General features: G+C 40.8%; 1 protein-coding gene across 2 annotated transcripts; it reads right to left on the bottom strand.

Moving 5' to 3' along the window:
• Positions 1 to 1,818: 1,818 nt before the first annotated feature.
• LOC134345696 (uncharacterized) lies at positions 1,819 to 13,964 on the bottom strand. 2 transcript variants are annotated; one of them, XM_063046777.1, is made up of 2 exons: positions 13,909 to 13,964; positions 1,819 to 2,730 (listed from the first exon to the last, which is right to left on the bottom strand). In XM_063046777.1, the coding sequence occupies exon 2, from the start codon at positions 2,683 to 2,685 to the stop codon at positions 1,906 to 1,908; it is 780 nt and encodes a 259-aa protein (XP_062902847.1). In that variant the 5' UTR covers positions 2,686 to 2,730; positions 13,909 to 13,964; the 3' UTR covers positions 1,819 to 1,905. The 2 variants fall into 2 exon arrangements, with proteins under 2 accessions (XP_062902847.1, XP_062902846.1); XM_063046776.1 differs by lacking the exon at positions 13,909 to 13,964 and adding an exon at positions 2,860 to 2,978.
• Between the last annotated feature and the right edge of the window lie 438 nt (positions 13,965 to 14,402).

The following is a 14,402-nucleotide window of genomic DNA, read 5'->3' as shown; positions in this document are numbered from 1 at the left end:
CCACAAAATCTCCTAAAAAGCGAGGAATAATAATTCTGAAAACATGCTCTCGGTTTGCCTTCATTGCCAACCATAATGCCATTAAATATATACACCTACAGGCTTAAAAAAACTTACAAAATCACCAGTTAAGATCATGCACAAGACTGTGTAAAGAAGCAATTTTTAGTTTTAACATAATCAATCAAGACAACATTAATCACAAATGAGATTACATGGTTCCCAGGGATTCTAATGAACAGTTTCAGAATGCCAATTCTTTTTATTTCATAGTACTTAACAAATCCTTCAGAATAAATAATTATAGTAGAAGTGGTATTGCTAATACAGTATTTAGGTTGAATTGAATTGGAAACCAAAATCAAAACCTAGAGAAACTGAGATTCCCCAATCTGCCTCTGGTAAATCCACCTCAACCCCGCCCATGGATTGAAATCCCCATGCTTTTGAAATAGAACCAAAACCTGTGGACTGGAAAACCTTTGTTTTTCCTCACTTATCTATGTTGGTTTAATTTATTTATTGATGTATGTATGCTTTAATGGAATCCTTTTTTTCATTTTAATGTGTTTGTTTATTTGAAGCAATTTTAAAAATGATTAATTTCAGAAACACTCAATAATTCTGACAGAGACTCATAGACTTTGAGAGGAGGAATGGATGACTCCACCTCCTAGTAATACGTTTTATGACAAAGACTGTCAAGGCACCAATAGTACAGTACTCCAGATGAGGCCTCCTCACCACACCTTGCTGCTAGATCAGGTTAGCCAAAATAACAAGGGCCATATGTCCAAAAAAGGATAGTACTGGCAAGAAGAGAACTCAGAGGATGAATGCCAGACTGAGCAGTGGGCCAAACTGGGCAAGATTTGCTCCATTGAACTTACATGGTATAAAACAGATGTATTTCTGATTTTTTTCTAAAAATGTATCATTTTTAGCCATTTTTATCTTCATTGACTTCTCTGCACTGCAACTTAATGGAACAGTTTGGAAATATCTTAAAATTGCATTACCTAAGAACGAAGAAGTCTAGATTATTTTAGTTCCACTGTGCTCTCTGCTCACATGTGCATGCTTTAATCACGCCTCTCACCCAACTTAATGTTATTATTTGTATTCTTGTCATATTGAAATATACTTTTAATTTACTATTAATTATCAGAATCAAGTTTATATCACTAGCGTATGTCATGCAAATTGCTGTTTTGTGACAGCAGTACTATGGAAAACAAAAGTTCACTGTAAATTACAATAAATAAAGTAAAATCCAAATAGTGAGGTAATACAGTAGTTTATCATTTCATTTTTGAGCTACATTGAGCTCCAAACTAGAAAGGCAGAGCAGTCACGAATAATGCATTGAATTTTACCCTTTAAAAAATCACCTGTTCAGGAAACATCTGTGTATGGCATTAAATCGATACAAATCAGGATGCACTGAGTGCAGCATGTTTAAAAGAATGCCCAGTATGCTTGAAAATCAAAGATCATTTCCTATTACAGGCTTTATTTTAACAGAGATAATGCTGCTTTCACCGCTGAGCAATTGCTTCCACAGTTTAGACAGTTCCGTCTGAGTGACGCCATTTGGCCAGAAACAAAACTGCCCCAAGATTTCATGCAAAAAAGCTGCCGAGTAGAAATATATTTCTTCATATTCATTAATCCCAATTGTACCAAGTCCAGAGCCAAATCGATCTGCATATTCACTGGCTCAACGACCATTTAATAATAGGACGCTGCGATTGCACATCAACAGTTGCAGTAACTGAGAAAGCTGCACATCGTGCAAAAACTGACACATGTCACCTCACAAGTTCTATTCTAATGAATAAAATATACGTATTTGGATAAACTCTCAGAAATCCTGCAATCCACCAAGGTTCTTTAAGCACCAGATTAAGGGGTAGTCCTTACCTTTTGAAGTGTGTTGGGGCTTGTTGGCGAGCTGGCTGTTCCAGAGAGCCCCAGAGCTGGGTGGTAAGGGTGGCATGCCCTGTCCTGTGTACCCATCGATCTTGGAGACCAATCCACAACCCCAGAACTGAATCGCTGATTCACTGAGGGGGGAGACTTGCGAAAGATGGGCGCCTCCACCACGTTCGGCTTGCTGACTTGTACTTTCCACCGGACCCCGTCCTTCCTGGAACTGGGCACATGATACTTGGTGGGCGTGCCCCAGGAGTCGGCTGCCGATGGTCTTGACGGAGACATTGAAGGGGGAAGTATCCCCGGAGTTTGTTCGGACTCCGCATTCCAGTTCCCAGACTGGGGGCTCCTTTGGGAGGTGACCAGATCCAGGAAGTGTACAGTCTTGCTGGCTGAGGAACCGGCTGAGGGTGAGAGTGGGGGGGACCAGTTCACCCTTGTGCCAAACTTGCATGCGTTGCTGGTGCTGATGCTGCTGCTCCGGCACGAACCGCAGCACCGAACATCTGGCCAGCGGCGGCCACCTCGCTCCGGTTGCCCGCCATCACACAGACCCTCGCAGGCTTGTTTGACGTTGTCCTGACAACCGGCAGCCACGCCTCCGTTGTTCGTGGGTGAAGCCGGCCGATAGCTGGCGAGAGCGGAGCCCAGTTCGCGGCCGGCGTTGCTCTCTGTACATTTTAATCTAGAGTTGGATGGAGACTGCAGTCGAACAAAAAGGAAGGAAGTCTTTACTTGTTTCTCAGCCATTTCCTGCTCACATCATTATCCACACTCCGTTGAAGGGAAGATTTCCTAGTAGATATAAAAAAAAGTCAAACGCATATTATTTAGAAAGTTGCGTCTCCTTAATTAAACTTCATTTTGACGAAAACAACAACGCCGTTCGGTGCTCACAACTTTGTCTAAGAAAGTAAATATTACATTGGCAACCACGTTTCTCTAGCGGCACGTGGAATTACCCTGAAGAACTGTGGCATATTGAAACATTCAGACCATTAACCGTTCATTAGCCAAACTGCGGCAACGTTAACTTTCGGAAGGATACAGTCACTCGTAACTGGCAGTTCTTCGACTCACTAGTATTACAGGAGAGCAAATGAATCACGAATAACCGCCAAACTTACCGCGTCCAGTTTCACCCAACCAGCTGTGATTTTGACCACACCAAACTTACTTTGCAGTACACCCGTAGATAATTTCAATCGCAAGACTTCTCGGAAACCCTTGAATATTACACTAGAATTGGGTCGCATTGCTTGTTCCAGTCTCTTTCGCAGAGGGCGGCCCAATATATTTGGATATCGCCGCGTGGATTTGTAATGTGATAAATTCGAAGAACAACGCATCAAGGAAACCACCATTCAGAGCATCAGGAACTTAGTCATGCTGATGATGAGGCCTGTGATGAATTAAACGTCGGCTTGAATTTCCTTCTCTGAACTAGTCTTAGAATTCACAGGAACGCGGAATTAAAGACTTTCATTGCAGACGGAACAAGATCCACAAATAGGAATTCCTAGACAAGAGTTCCATTGTAATCCATCCGCCGTCAATGGCTGATATTATATTCTTTCTTTCTTTGCACGTTGTTTTGTATAACTTGCAAAAAGACTTCATCTACTTACTTCCCAAGCCAAGATGTGTCCCGAAGTTGCAGAATCTGCAGTCTGAAAAGGGTAGTTCATAGCGAGCGCACACACACTCTCTCACACACGCATTATAACGGACCAGGCTGCATCTGGCATTCATTGAGAAGCCGCCTACGCTTTGGTCAGCGCAGAAGAACCATAAAATAATCTCTAGGGACAAACTGGCAATCGGAGGAGGCTGACGAATAATATTTACAGATAACTTACAATACTGTTTATAAAGAGTAGCCTCACACAAAAGTTGTTTGAGGAGTCCCTGCCAAATTTATTACTTTGGATATAAACGAGTCTCTGTTAACTTGAGAACTACGCAAGTTCCAGAGTCAATGTGATCTTTGAAGGGAATAGAATCGCATCAGTGGTTGACCAAACCCCAGGCATAGCTCCAAGCATAAGCAAGTAACTTGAGGCATTTTAAATGTGCACAGTATTTAGTGTTAAAGATCAACATTTTGAGGGTCATTTTATAAACGGACTAATTTGCTTATAATAAACAAATTTATTAGATTACAGATTATGAATAGTTTCCCGGGGAATTTATTTTTTTTAATCACTTTATTTCCCAGAAAGGCAGAAAACAAGTCCCTCTATGCCTAATCCTCAATGGATCAGGTTCAGTAGTGTCAGATAACAGGGACATGTTCAGGTAGCGTCTGGGTACTAGATCACAGGTGGTACTGGTCTGAGAGAGGGTTACGTTGAAATGGGTACCGTTTGAAATTAGTGTCATGTTGACTACTGTCTGAAAGTAGGGAGATAATGGATGGATTCATGGTGAAAACAAATATTAAATCCAAATGTTGTTTGAAAGCAGAATTAGTCTGGGCTACATCCGGCTACTGTCAGGTGGATTTGCAAGAATAGATATGGTTTAGGCTCTCCAAAGTAAAAGGATCACTTGCAATCAGGCCTCCTATGAACCAGGTACTGAAACCCACCCTGCTCCAGACTGTGCAACTAAGTTCCTTCACAGTATTAGAGCCAACCCACAGTAGAACACTTTAGGTTTTGAATTCATTCTAACAATTCTGGAATGACCAACAACAACAAAAAACAAAATCTTACATTGACCTGAAACTCAGTTTAGTCAAGCAAATAATTCCATCTCTTTCCTCATGGAGGACAAATAGCAGTCTTGGAGAGCTATGTAAATAGAAGGTTTTATAAAATTCCCGGGGTAGTTATACCCAGTTATTCAAAACCTTTCATCACCACAAATCACCGCCAAAGTAGTTAATAGTAAAGATGGTATTCTGAAGTATAACTGTTGCTGAAACATAGGAGAGGAGAGCAACTGGTTTACAGATATCACTTGCTCTCATAAATGTTGTTGAAATAAGTCACAAGGTTGTCTGCATTTTTAGGAGTTTATTGGGGGTTAGTGAGTGTACAGATCCTTCCCTGCTCTTTGAAATAATAGTGCAAGATCTTATACTGCTACTCATCAGCACAGGAAGGTTTCAGCTGGACATACCAAACAAGGGAGGACATGTTCAAGAGCAGGAAATTTTCTTGGAGCTTTCCAATTTGGAGAATTTGCTATCCCTAAGTAATAGCCAAACTTGTAACAATAAATTACAGATTGAACCACTGGACTAGTATCTAAAGGATTGCAATAATGATCCAGAGATGAGTTCATGCGTCAATATATCAGCTGGAGCATTAAAAAAAACAGAAAATTAAAGAATTTGGGATTTTTAAAAAGCTAGTATCATTTAAAATGCCAATGAAAATCACCAAATTATTATAAAAAAAACACATATGATTCACTCATGTCCTTCAGGAAAATTCACCTGTAAAATGTAACAGCCTAAATGAAGTGGAAATGAAAGAATGTCTCACTTCCCAAGGTAGTATGTTCTTTTGCTGTCGGTGTTGCATGTTCTAAATCCATGATCACTTTTCAGACTACCTAACACTGTCTTCATTGTCCTGGCTTTGCTTATGCACTGACTACAGAAAAATCTCGAGTACCAAAGGACACCAACTGAACCCAGAGACAGTGAGGTGATGTCATCCATGAGTGGCACTCTGATATCTTAAGCAGCACTTCAAGTAGTAGCTGTCAGTGGTGCATAAGACCATCTGTTGAGAATAGATCTACCATGCTTTAAGTGGAATGTATTTTCTGCAGCAATAGGGTTACTGACCACAAATTTTGACAACCAGAAGAATTTGCTTCTCCCTTTAATATCTGTGATTCCCTCCTTAAAACTTCCCATCTCTCCACCTCTTCTCCTTTAAGACATAGCTCCCTCCAATGATGCTGCTCAACACACTGAGCATTACAGTTGAAGGGTATGTGAAAAAAATTTCTGTTACAGGGAAATAGATGGAGGGAATGGGTTGGTATGATTTCTCTGAGAGCTGGCACAGCCTTGATGGGCAGAATGATTTCCTCTGTACTAAGAAATATGATATATGAATGTTTAATAATATGCATCATTAGGAACAATGGAACAGGAATAGACCATTCAGCCTATCAAACTTGTTCAGTCTTTTCATATCAGTTCGCCCTTCATGAGCATAATGATATTGGTAACTTAATAAACAATAACTGATTCTGCTTTGTATTGTAGCCCATTTTCCGACTTAGTTCTGTAAGCCTTCCTCCTCTTGCCTAATAAAATCCATCATTTCTGAAATATTTAATTTATCAAGATCAATTTCTTTTTGGTTCACAGAATTTCACATTTTCACTATCCTATGCTATCTTGATCTGCCTGGTTGTAATCAGAAGGTTTACATCCTTAAGATTATAACCCACTTCTTTCCCACATAAGATCTTGTTTCCCTGCATTTCCATCAAACCTTGTAATCCTCAAACACCTCAGTTAGTTTACTTATATCTAAAGTAACACAAACCAAATGCATCTGTTCTCTCAAATGTAGCATCAGTAGTTGCATTCTTTACTATACATCCGCTACTCGTATTCAAAACATTTCCAAATGGATATATATTTTATTTCACTAAACAGAATTTTCAAACATATCTTGTTATATAAATGTCCTTAAAAGGATCAAAAAGTCCTCAGAATGAAAAGTTTAAAAATTCTATTGGACATTCCAATACCCTATACACAACGGGTAAAATATGCGTCAGGAAAAATGGATGACCATAGTAACTAAAACAGGCATAGAAGATTGTAACTGGTTTCTCTGCTATATTAGAAACTCTTGCAGTTCTGAGGAAATTGACAACTACTGTATCTAATTCTACATAAGCCAGGCCTTATGAATCTCATTAATTCTCCATTAGATTTAAGCCATTACAGTGGTAGAGCTGAGCCTTTAGTTCTCCTGCTTCTATTGCCTCCAGACTTAAACCTAACTCGCTTGCTGCATTTCCTTTTTGGCTAGGGATCATCACTTTACATTTTACAATATCCGCAGAATACAATTTCTTCATAGAGTTCGTTTGAAAATCTGTCATGGAACTGTGGAGCATAACTTCAGCACCAGAAAAACTGGCAACATTGAAATGGCATCCACACGTTTTCACTTATTTGCCCATAATGGAACAAAAGATCTGTCCTGATGTACAGTATAATGGGCTGTTTCTTTGCCATCATCTGTTATACACTGTCACTGTCATTAAAATACTCCTACTTAATGTGCAGAATATTGATGTGCTGTTAACCACATAATAGGTATAAAGGCACGATCGTTCAAACTCATCTTTGCTTACCCTGAATAATGTCTGCATAGGTAGAGTCTCAGAGGTAAATCAGCTTCTGTGTAACTAAACTACCACAAACAGTGAATTATCTTTGGTCAAAAGGGAATTAATTGCAAATTTCAATAATTAAGTGAATTTTGAAAGAAACAGTTTGTGAAACTTAAGGTTATTTATGTTTTTGATGCTCAGAAATAATTTAATTTGTCCAAACATAGTAGGATTTTGGGCCAAGGAGTCTTAAGGGCTACAGGCAAATGGGAAGAGAAGTGGATGGCAGAGCAAGATCAGATCAACAATTATCTCATTGAATGGTGGTACAGGCTCAAAGAGTCTTTTCCTGTTCTTATTTACCTCTATAATGTTAATCAAACTTCTCTGTAATTCTTGTCAGGTTCAAAAACATCTTTCAAGAAGCGGGCAAGATACAGATCTCTGGAATACCAGACACCCATGTCCAGCTGATGTGGCATTATACATGTGGTACATGGAGGAGAGCTCACATGGATACAGAAGCCAGTGCTTTAAGGCTACATCAAGGCACTTTGTTGGATTGTAGTTGGTGCCTGATGCCTAAAAAGGAAGGTGTCCCACTCCCAGCTCAGTGTGCACAAACAGAAAAGAATTAAGGTAAAAGCACCCCGCCCATGAAAACTCCTCAGCTGTCTTGGGCTGTACACTACAAAATGACAAGTGTGCCATATTGAGACTTGTAATGCCTATTTGGCTTTTTAATGAGGATTGGGGTTAGCATAACACTTTACAGTTCCAGAGATCCAGGTTCGATTCCTGCCACGGTATGTAAGGAGTGTGTACACTCCCTTCATGACCACGTTGGCTCCACCAGATGCTTCAGTTTCCTTCCACATTCCAAAGATATACAGGTTAGTGCTAGTACGTTGTGGTCAAGCTATGTTAGTGCCAGAAGCATGGTGCCCCAGCAGATCCTTGGACTGTGCTGGTCATTGATACAAACAATGTACTTTACTGTATGTTTCAATGTACATGTGACAAACAAAGCTAATTTGTAATGGGGTGGGGGAAATGAAAGGGCGACATTGCAGAAGGTTGCATTGATGACAGGATGAGGTTTACAGATGTGGAGGTTTCCTACAACATGAGTCGCCACTTCACCGGCTTAGCCCAGATCCAATTTGAGGCAAGGCTTCTGACTGAGGTTTCCCAACCTTTCCCTCAATTTCAGCAAACAAAAAAGATAATCATTGATTTCAGAAAACAGTGTACATGCTCTTGTTTACATCAATAGGGCTATGGTCAAGATGTTTGAGAGATTCAAATTCCAAGGAGTAAACATCATTAAAAGCCTGTCCTGGCCCAACCACAATGACACCATGGCCAGGAAAGTACATCAGTGCCTGTATTTCCTCAGGATACTAAAGAAATTGGAAAATTCCCATTGACCCTCACTAAATTTTAACACACCTCTTGTACATGAAAATGGATGCTTGACCTCACAATCTACCTCATCATGGTCATGGGCCTTAGTCTGCCTACACTGTCTCTGTAACCGTAACACTTTACTCAGCATTCTGTTATTGTTTCTCCCCTGTACGACCCCATTGTACTGTTTGATGAAATGATCTGTATGGATGGCACGCAAAGTTTTTCACTTTACCTCAGTATCTGTGACAAGAATAAACCAAATTACCAATTTAATTTAGGTGGACGCAAGTGACATTCAGCAAGCGTTTCAGACAAGAGACTACTGAATGCAGAACATTTGAAAGGCCTTTTTTATTATTTGTCCACAGGATACAGAGAGCACTGAACTCTCTCCATCTCTGATTTATCACTGGTTGATTGGATTATTAGGCTACTTAAGGGGACAAGTACTGATCTGGAGATCAAAGTGATTTAGGGAAAGTGAGGCAAGGACTCCATAAGTGATTCAGATGAGTTCTCATAACAAGCTATTATTAAGACAAGCATGTTATTCTAGTTTGACTTGATTATTTAAACTCCCTCACTGTATTGATGTGACACGTTCATTCTCTAGATCAATAACCTAGAACCATTCTAATACTTCAGTTGTTGTAGGACCATACCCCACATGGTAGATCCACTCCTGTCTCAAAAGAAAGATGAACATTTTTGCTATGGTCAAATCAGCACCAATTTACTGAACCCATCTCAAATGGTAACTGGGCAATTATTTCAGGTACAGGATCCTAATTACTTCACCCTCGGTGGTAGAATCAAATATTATGAAGCATCTGTGGCCATGTAAGTGTCCGTGGCAAACCCATAGCAGCACGAATTCCCAGTGTTACTATTGGCTTTAACCAGTGTCTGTTCCAAAGATTGGTGAATGCACACAGACTTCTATGATGCAATAAAGTCTTTAAGTTTAATCTGCAAGCAAGATAACAAGCAAATCTGTAGGTAAAAGCATACAGAGACCACGTTAGATCTGGGATTTAACAGAAGTCTCCATGGGGATTGAAGGGCGACAAATGTCATTCCTTTATTGAAGAAAGTTGATAGGGATAACCCTGGAAATTATATACTAGTGAGCCTTACATAAGAGATGGAAGAATTTTGGAGTGCATTCATAGAGACAGGATTTACAAATATTTAGAGCAGCATAATCTGATTAGGGATAGTCAACACTGCTTTGTGAGGGGAAGACCATACCTCATAAGCCTGATTAAATTTATCGAGGAAGAGGCAAAGCATATTGATGAAGGCAGAGCTGTGGATATGGTGTATATAGATTTTAGTAAAGCTTTTGACAAGGTTCCTCATGGTAGGCTAATTCAGAAAGTCAGGTGGTGTAGAATCCAGGGAAGCTTGGCTGCATGAAATTCGATTGCCCACAAAAGGCAATGGGTGATCCACTGATGAAGTTATAGCCACGGCCCTCCACTCCATTTTGTCCCACCTAGAAAATGATGCTACATACACCAGGATGTTGTTCATCAACATTAGCCTGACATTTAAAATTATCATCCCTCAGAGGCTGGTGGATAAACTAACCTTGTTGATACTCAACACTGCACTCTGTAACAGGATCGTGGACCTTGATGGCGGCAATATCTCAAGCTCCATCACACTGAGCACTGATGCCCTCCAGGGCTACGTTCTCAGTCTGTCACCGTTCACGCTGCAGACTCACGATTGCTTTGCCAGATTCAGCTCAAACCGTGTCAAGTTCGATGATCACACAACCGTGGTCGGCATACAGAGAGGAGATAGGGAGGCTTGTCAAAAGGTAAGAGAACAACAACTTGACCCTCAGTGTGGTCAAGAGAAAAAAGATGATTGTGATTTCAGGAAGGCATAGATCAGCCACTCTCCATTGCATATTAACGGTTCGGCCGCAAAGAGTAAAGAACACAAAGTTCCTTGGAATGCACATAACGGACGATCTAACCTGGGCCCACACCACTTCCTCACTAGCTCAGAAGGAACAGCAGCATCTCCACTTTCTGAGGAGATTTAGGCATGTAAACACCCCATTCTAACAACTTTCCACAGGAGTACCTTCAAGAATGTCCTGTCTGGCTGTATCATTGTGCGGTGCGGAAGTTGAAAGGCATCAGACCACAAGACTCTACAGAGGATAGTAAAAACCACCAAGAGTATCATCAGGATCTCGCTCCCCTCTCCCTCTATTTGTGATGTTTACATTTTACATGAAGGGACTGAAGCATCATTGAGGACTCCTACCATCAATCTGATCATCTCTTCCACCCACTACAGTCAGGAAGGAGGTACAGGAGCACCAGGACTAGGTCTGCCAGACTGCGTAACAGCTTCTTCCCCCAGGTTCTAAGACTAATGAACACTCTGCCACCCTGTCATGAGGACAGTGAGTTGTTTACTGTTACTGTACTGTTCTCCTGTGGTGCACACTTCACATGCATTCTAAATTATATTGTATTAACTTATTTGTAGTAATATTTTGCTTGATGTGCTGTGTATGATAAATGTATTGTGGATATACTGTGGTCCAGAGGAACATTGTCATTATCTTGAGCTTGAACTTGAACCATCTTAGTAGCTGACGTGTATTCTGCTTGGAGATCAGTGGCCAGTGATATTCTGAAGGGATCTGTTATGGGACCCCTGCTTTTTGAATTATTTTATAAATCATTTGGAAGAGGAAGTAGAAGGCTGGCTTAGTAGGCTTGCAGATGACACAAAGGTTGGTGGTGTGAGAGTAGTGTAGAAGTTTGTTCTAGGTTACAATAAGACATTGATGGGAAGCAGATCTCAGTTAAGAGGTGGCAGATGGCGTTCAATCCAGGAAAGTGTGAAATGATTCACTTTGGAAGACTGAACTTGAAGGCAGAATACAGGGCTAATGGCAGGATACTTAGCGGTGTGGAGGAACAGAAGGATCATTGGGTCCACGTCCACAGATCCCTAAAGTTGCGGTGCATGTTGATAGGGTGGATAAGAAGGTGAATGGTGGATTGACCTTCATTAGTCGGAGATTGTGTTCAAGAGCCATGAGGTAATTTTGCTGCTCTGTAAAACCCTAGTTATACCATACTTGGAATATTGTGTCCAATTGGAATATGTGTGCAGGATGTAGAAGCTTTAGAGTGGGTGCAAAGGAGATTTCAAAGGATGCTGCCTGGACTGGAGAGCATATTCTATCAGGATAGGTTGTGCGAGCTAGGGCTTTTCTGTTTAGAAAGAAAGTAGATGAGAGGTGACTTGATAGAGGTGTACAGGTTGATAAGATTCTTCGACGGAGTGGACAGCCAGTACCTTTTTCCAAAAGTGGAAATCACTAATATGTAGGGGTTAGCATTAAGGTGTTTGGAGGAAAGTACTGGGGAGGAGGGTATCAGAGATTTTTCTTTCCCCCACACAGACTGGTGGGTGTATGGAATGTTTTGCCAGGGGTAGTAATAGGGGAAGATACATTAGGAACATTTAAGAGACTCTCAGATAGACACATGGATGAAAAAAAATGGAGATTTTATGCGGGAGGGAAGGGTTAGTTTGATCTTGGAATAAGTGAAAGGGTTGGCACAACATCATGGGCTGAAGGGCTTATGCTCTGCTGAACTGTTCTGCGATCTACATTCCACATTCCTTTCAAACTGAATCCGTGGAATTCATTCCCACAGAGGGCTGTAAAGACCATATCATTGGGTACATTTAATACTGAGATTGATAGGTTCATGATTGGCAAGGGAGCAGGGGGTTAATGGTTATGGGTAGAAGGTAAGACAAGAGGATTGAAAAAAAAGCTATAATTAAATTGGAGAGAGGTTTCAGTGAACTGAATGCCCTAATTCTGCTCCTATATCTTGTGGAGATCAGATATGGAATATTTTACCTAAAGTAGGGGACAAGGCTGAAATTATTAATGCAAAGAAAATATGATGGATTTGGAAGTAATGCAGAAAGCAAAGTACAGAAAAATAGGGATGGAATTAGTTTTGAAAACTTCTAGTAAAGAGCTGCCAAAGAGAGTATGGCCAAACCACATCCTCCTGTGCAATACACCTCTGTGGGTGGTTTATGATGCTGAATTAGTCAAATGTTGGGAAACATCTAGCAAAGTATAGCCTCTGATTGCACTCACAGGTTTCAAGGAGAGAGTACTGAAAACTTAATGTAAAAGAGTTTACCTCAGAAAATGAACAACACAGAACTACATAGAAGACAAGGGACCAAAACAGCCCATTCAGCTTTATTCTCTGCCTGAATTCCCTCACAGTCTGCTTCATCTAACAAATGAACATTCTGAAAAGTGGGGCCACTGCAGGGAATTTTCATTAACACATTATCCTTTGATAACAACTCATATGGATAGAAATAACAGAAAGTGCTTGTGTTACAAGACCTAAGCAATTTTTCATCTAAGAGCTATGTAAATTAATGAAGTCTCAATGACTCTAATGTATAACTTGCTCTGAGTATTTTTAATCAGTTCCCCTAGTCCAGTTTGTTTATTATAGTAAGAACTGAAAGCATTACCTTTCCAGCCTTACACACTGGGGCAAATACTCCAACGGCAGTGTTAGTAAAGCCCAGAAACTTTGCTGTCTACTGACTGGAAATCATTCTTCCATCTCTCTCTCTCTTTCCCAGACGCACTGATAAACCATAATGTAATCCAGGAGAGTGAAAAGGTGAGGAATAAGAGGAATGTATACAGGACTGATGTTCATTTCTGCTGTGGGTGCAGGCTTTACAGAACCATTCACAAAGCGCGCTGCCAGCACAAGCACAACCGTCGCTCTGCACTCCCAAAATCTTCGGGTCTCTGACTGTTTTGTTTGGACCGCGATTAAACAATCTCTTATGTTTTGCATTGATATGCAAGTCCATAAATGTCACGATTATAACAAAAAGAGACGTGAGAAGTGAAAGGCAATAAATAAAGTCCCCATACGACAGCAATGGGTGGTGCAACACGCTTTAAGCTTCAGAGTAACATTTCGTTTTGTAGCTCATTGCTTACATCTGAGTTCCTGCTCTAGATGTTATCACACTAAATAAATGATCCAATTGCCATTAAACCACATTGTAGGTAGCATATTTCCCTCGACTTGGTCTCGGGGTCCACAGCGAGTGTTATCAAAACATTTCAGCAGTCTCTTGCTTCAGGTCCACGAGATGAATTTAGCGGCGGGACTCAGCGATGAAACAATCACTTACCATTTTGAGGAAAATGCCAAAAGGTCCCCCCAAAAGCTTGCTTTCCCTGAAAGAACAACGTCTTGACAATTCCAGGCTACTCTTTCTCTGTTTTGCCGTATATTTTTAGGAACTCCCATGCGGTCTCAGATATTCCTGGCTTGTTACAACAAATTAGAAATTCCCATTGATAAAAAGTAGACGCAAAACAACCAGAAGAAAAAGAAAAGTCCTCAGCACAGCAAGGCATGCACTCTTCGGGTTATTCTGGCTACACGCTCCTTGTCAAACCTTTCCGTTTCTTCCCCGAGGCCTCAGAGAACGCCCGCCTCTCTTCAAACCCCCAACTCACCCCCCTCCCCCCTCACCCGCCACACCCACCCCCCGATTGACAGAGCACCAAAACAGGAAGGGTTTCGCATTCTGCACCAAACCTATCGACAGCAGCCAGACAGAATATACTAAGATTAACTGTACAGTCGCCACTTTATAGCTAAGCGTTTGCAGACGGCTGG

This window comes from Mobula hypostoma, chromosome 4 (genome assembly GCF_963921235.1).
Source record: "Mobula hypostoma chromosome 4, sMobHyp1.1, whole genome shotgun sequence".
In the NCBI taxonomy this organism is placed as follows: Eukaryota; Metazoa; Chordata; class Chondrichthyes; order Myliobatiformes; family Myliobatidae; genus Mobula; species Mobula hypostoma.
Note: the sequence above shows the minus strand (reverse complement) of the source record. Positions and strands in the feature narration are given on the sequence as shown.

Excerpts from the sequence above, each read along its gene's own strand:
- LOC134345696 (XM_063046777.1), bottom strand. The coding sequence starts at position 2,685 with ATGGCTGAGAAACAAGTAAAGACTTCCTTCCTTTTTGTTCGACTGCAG.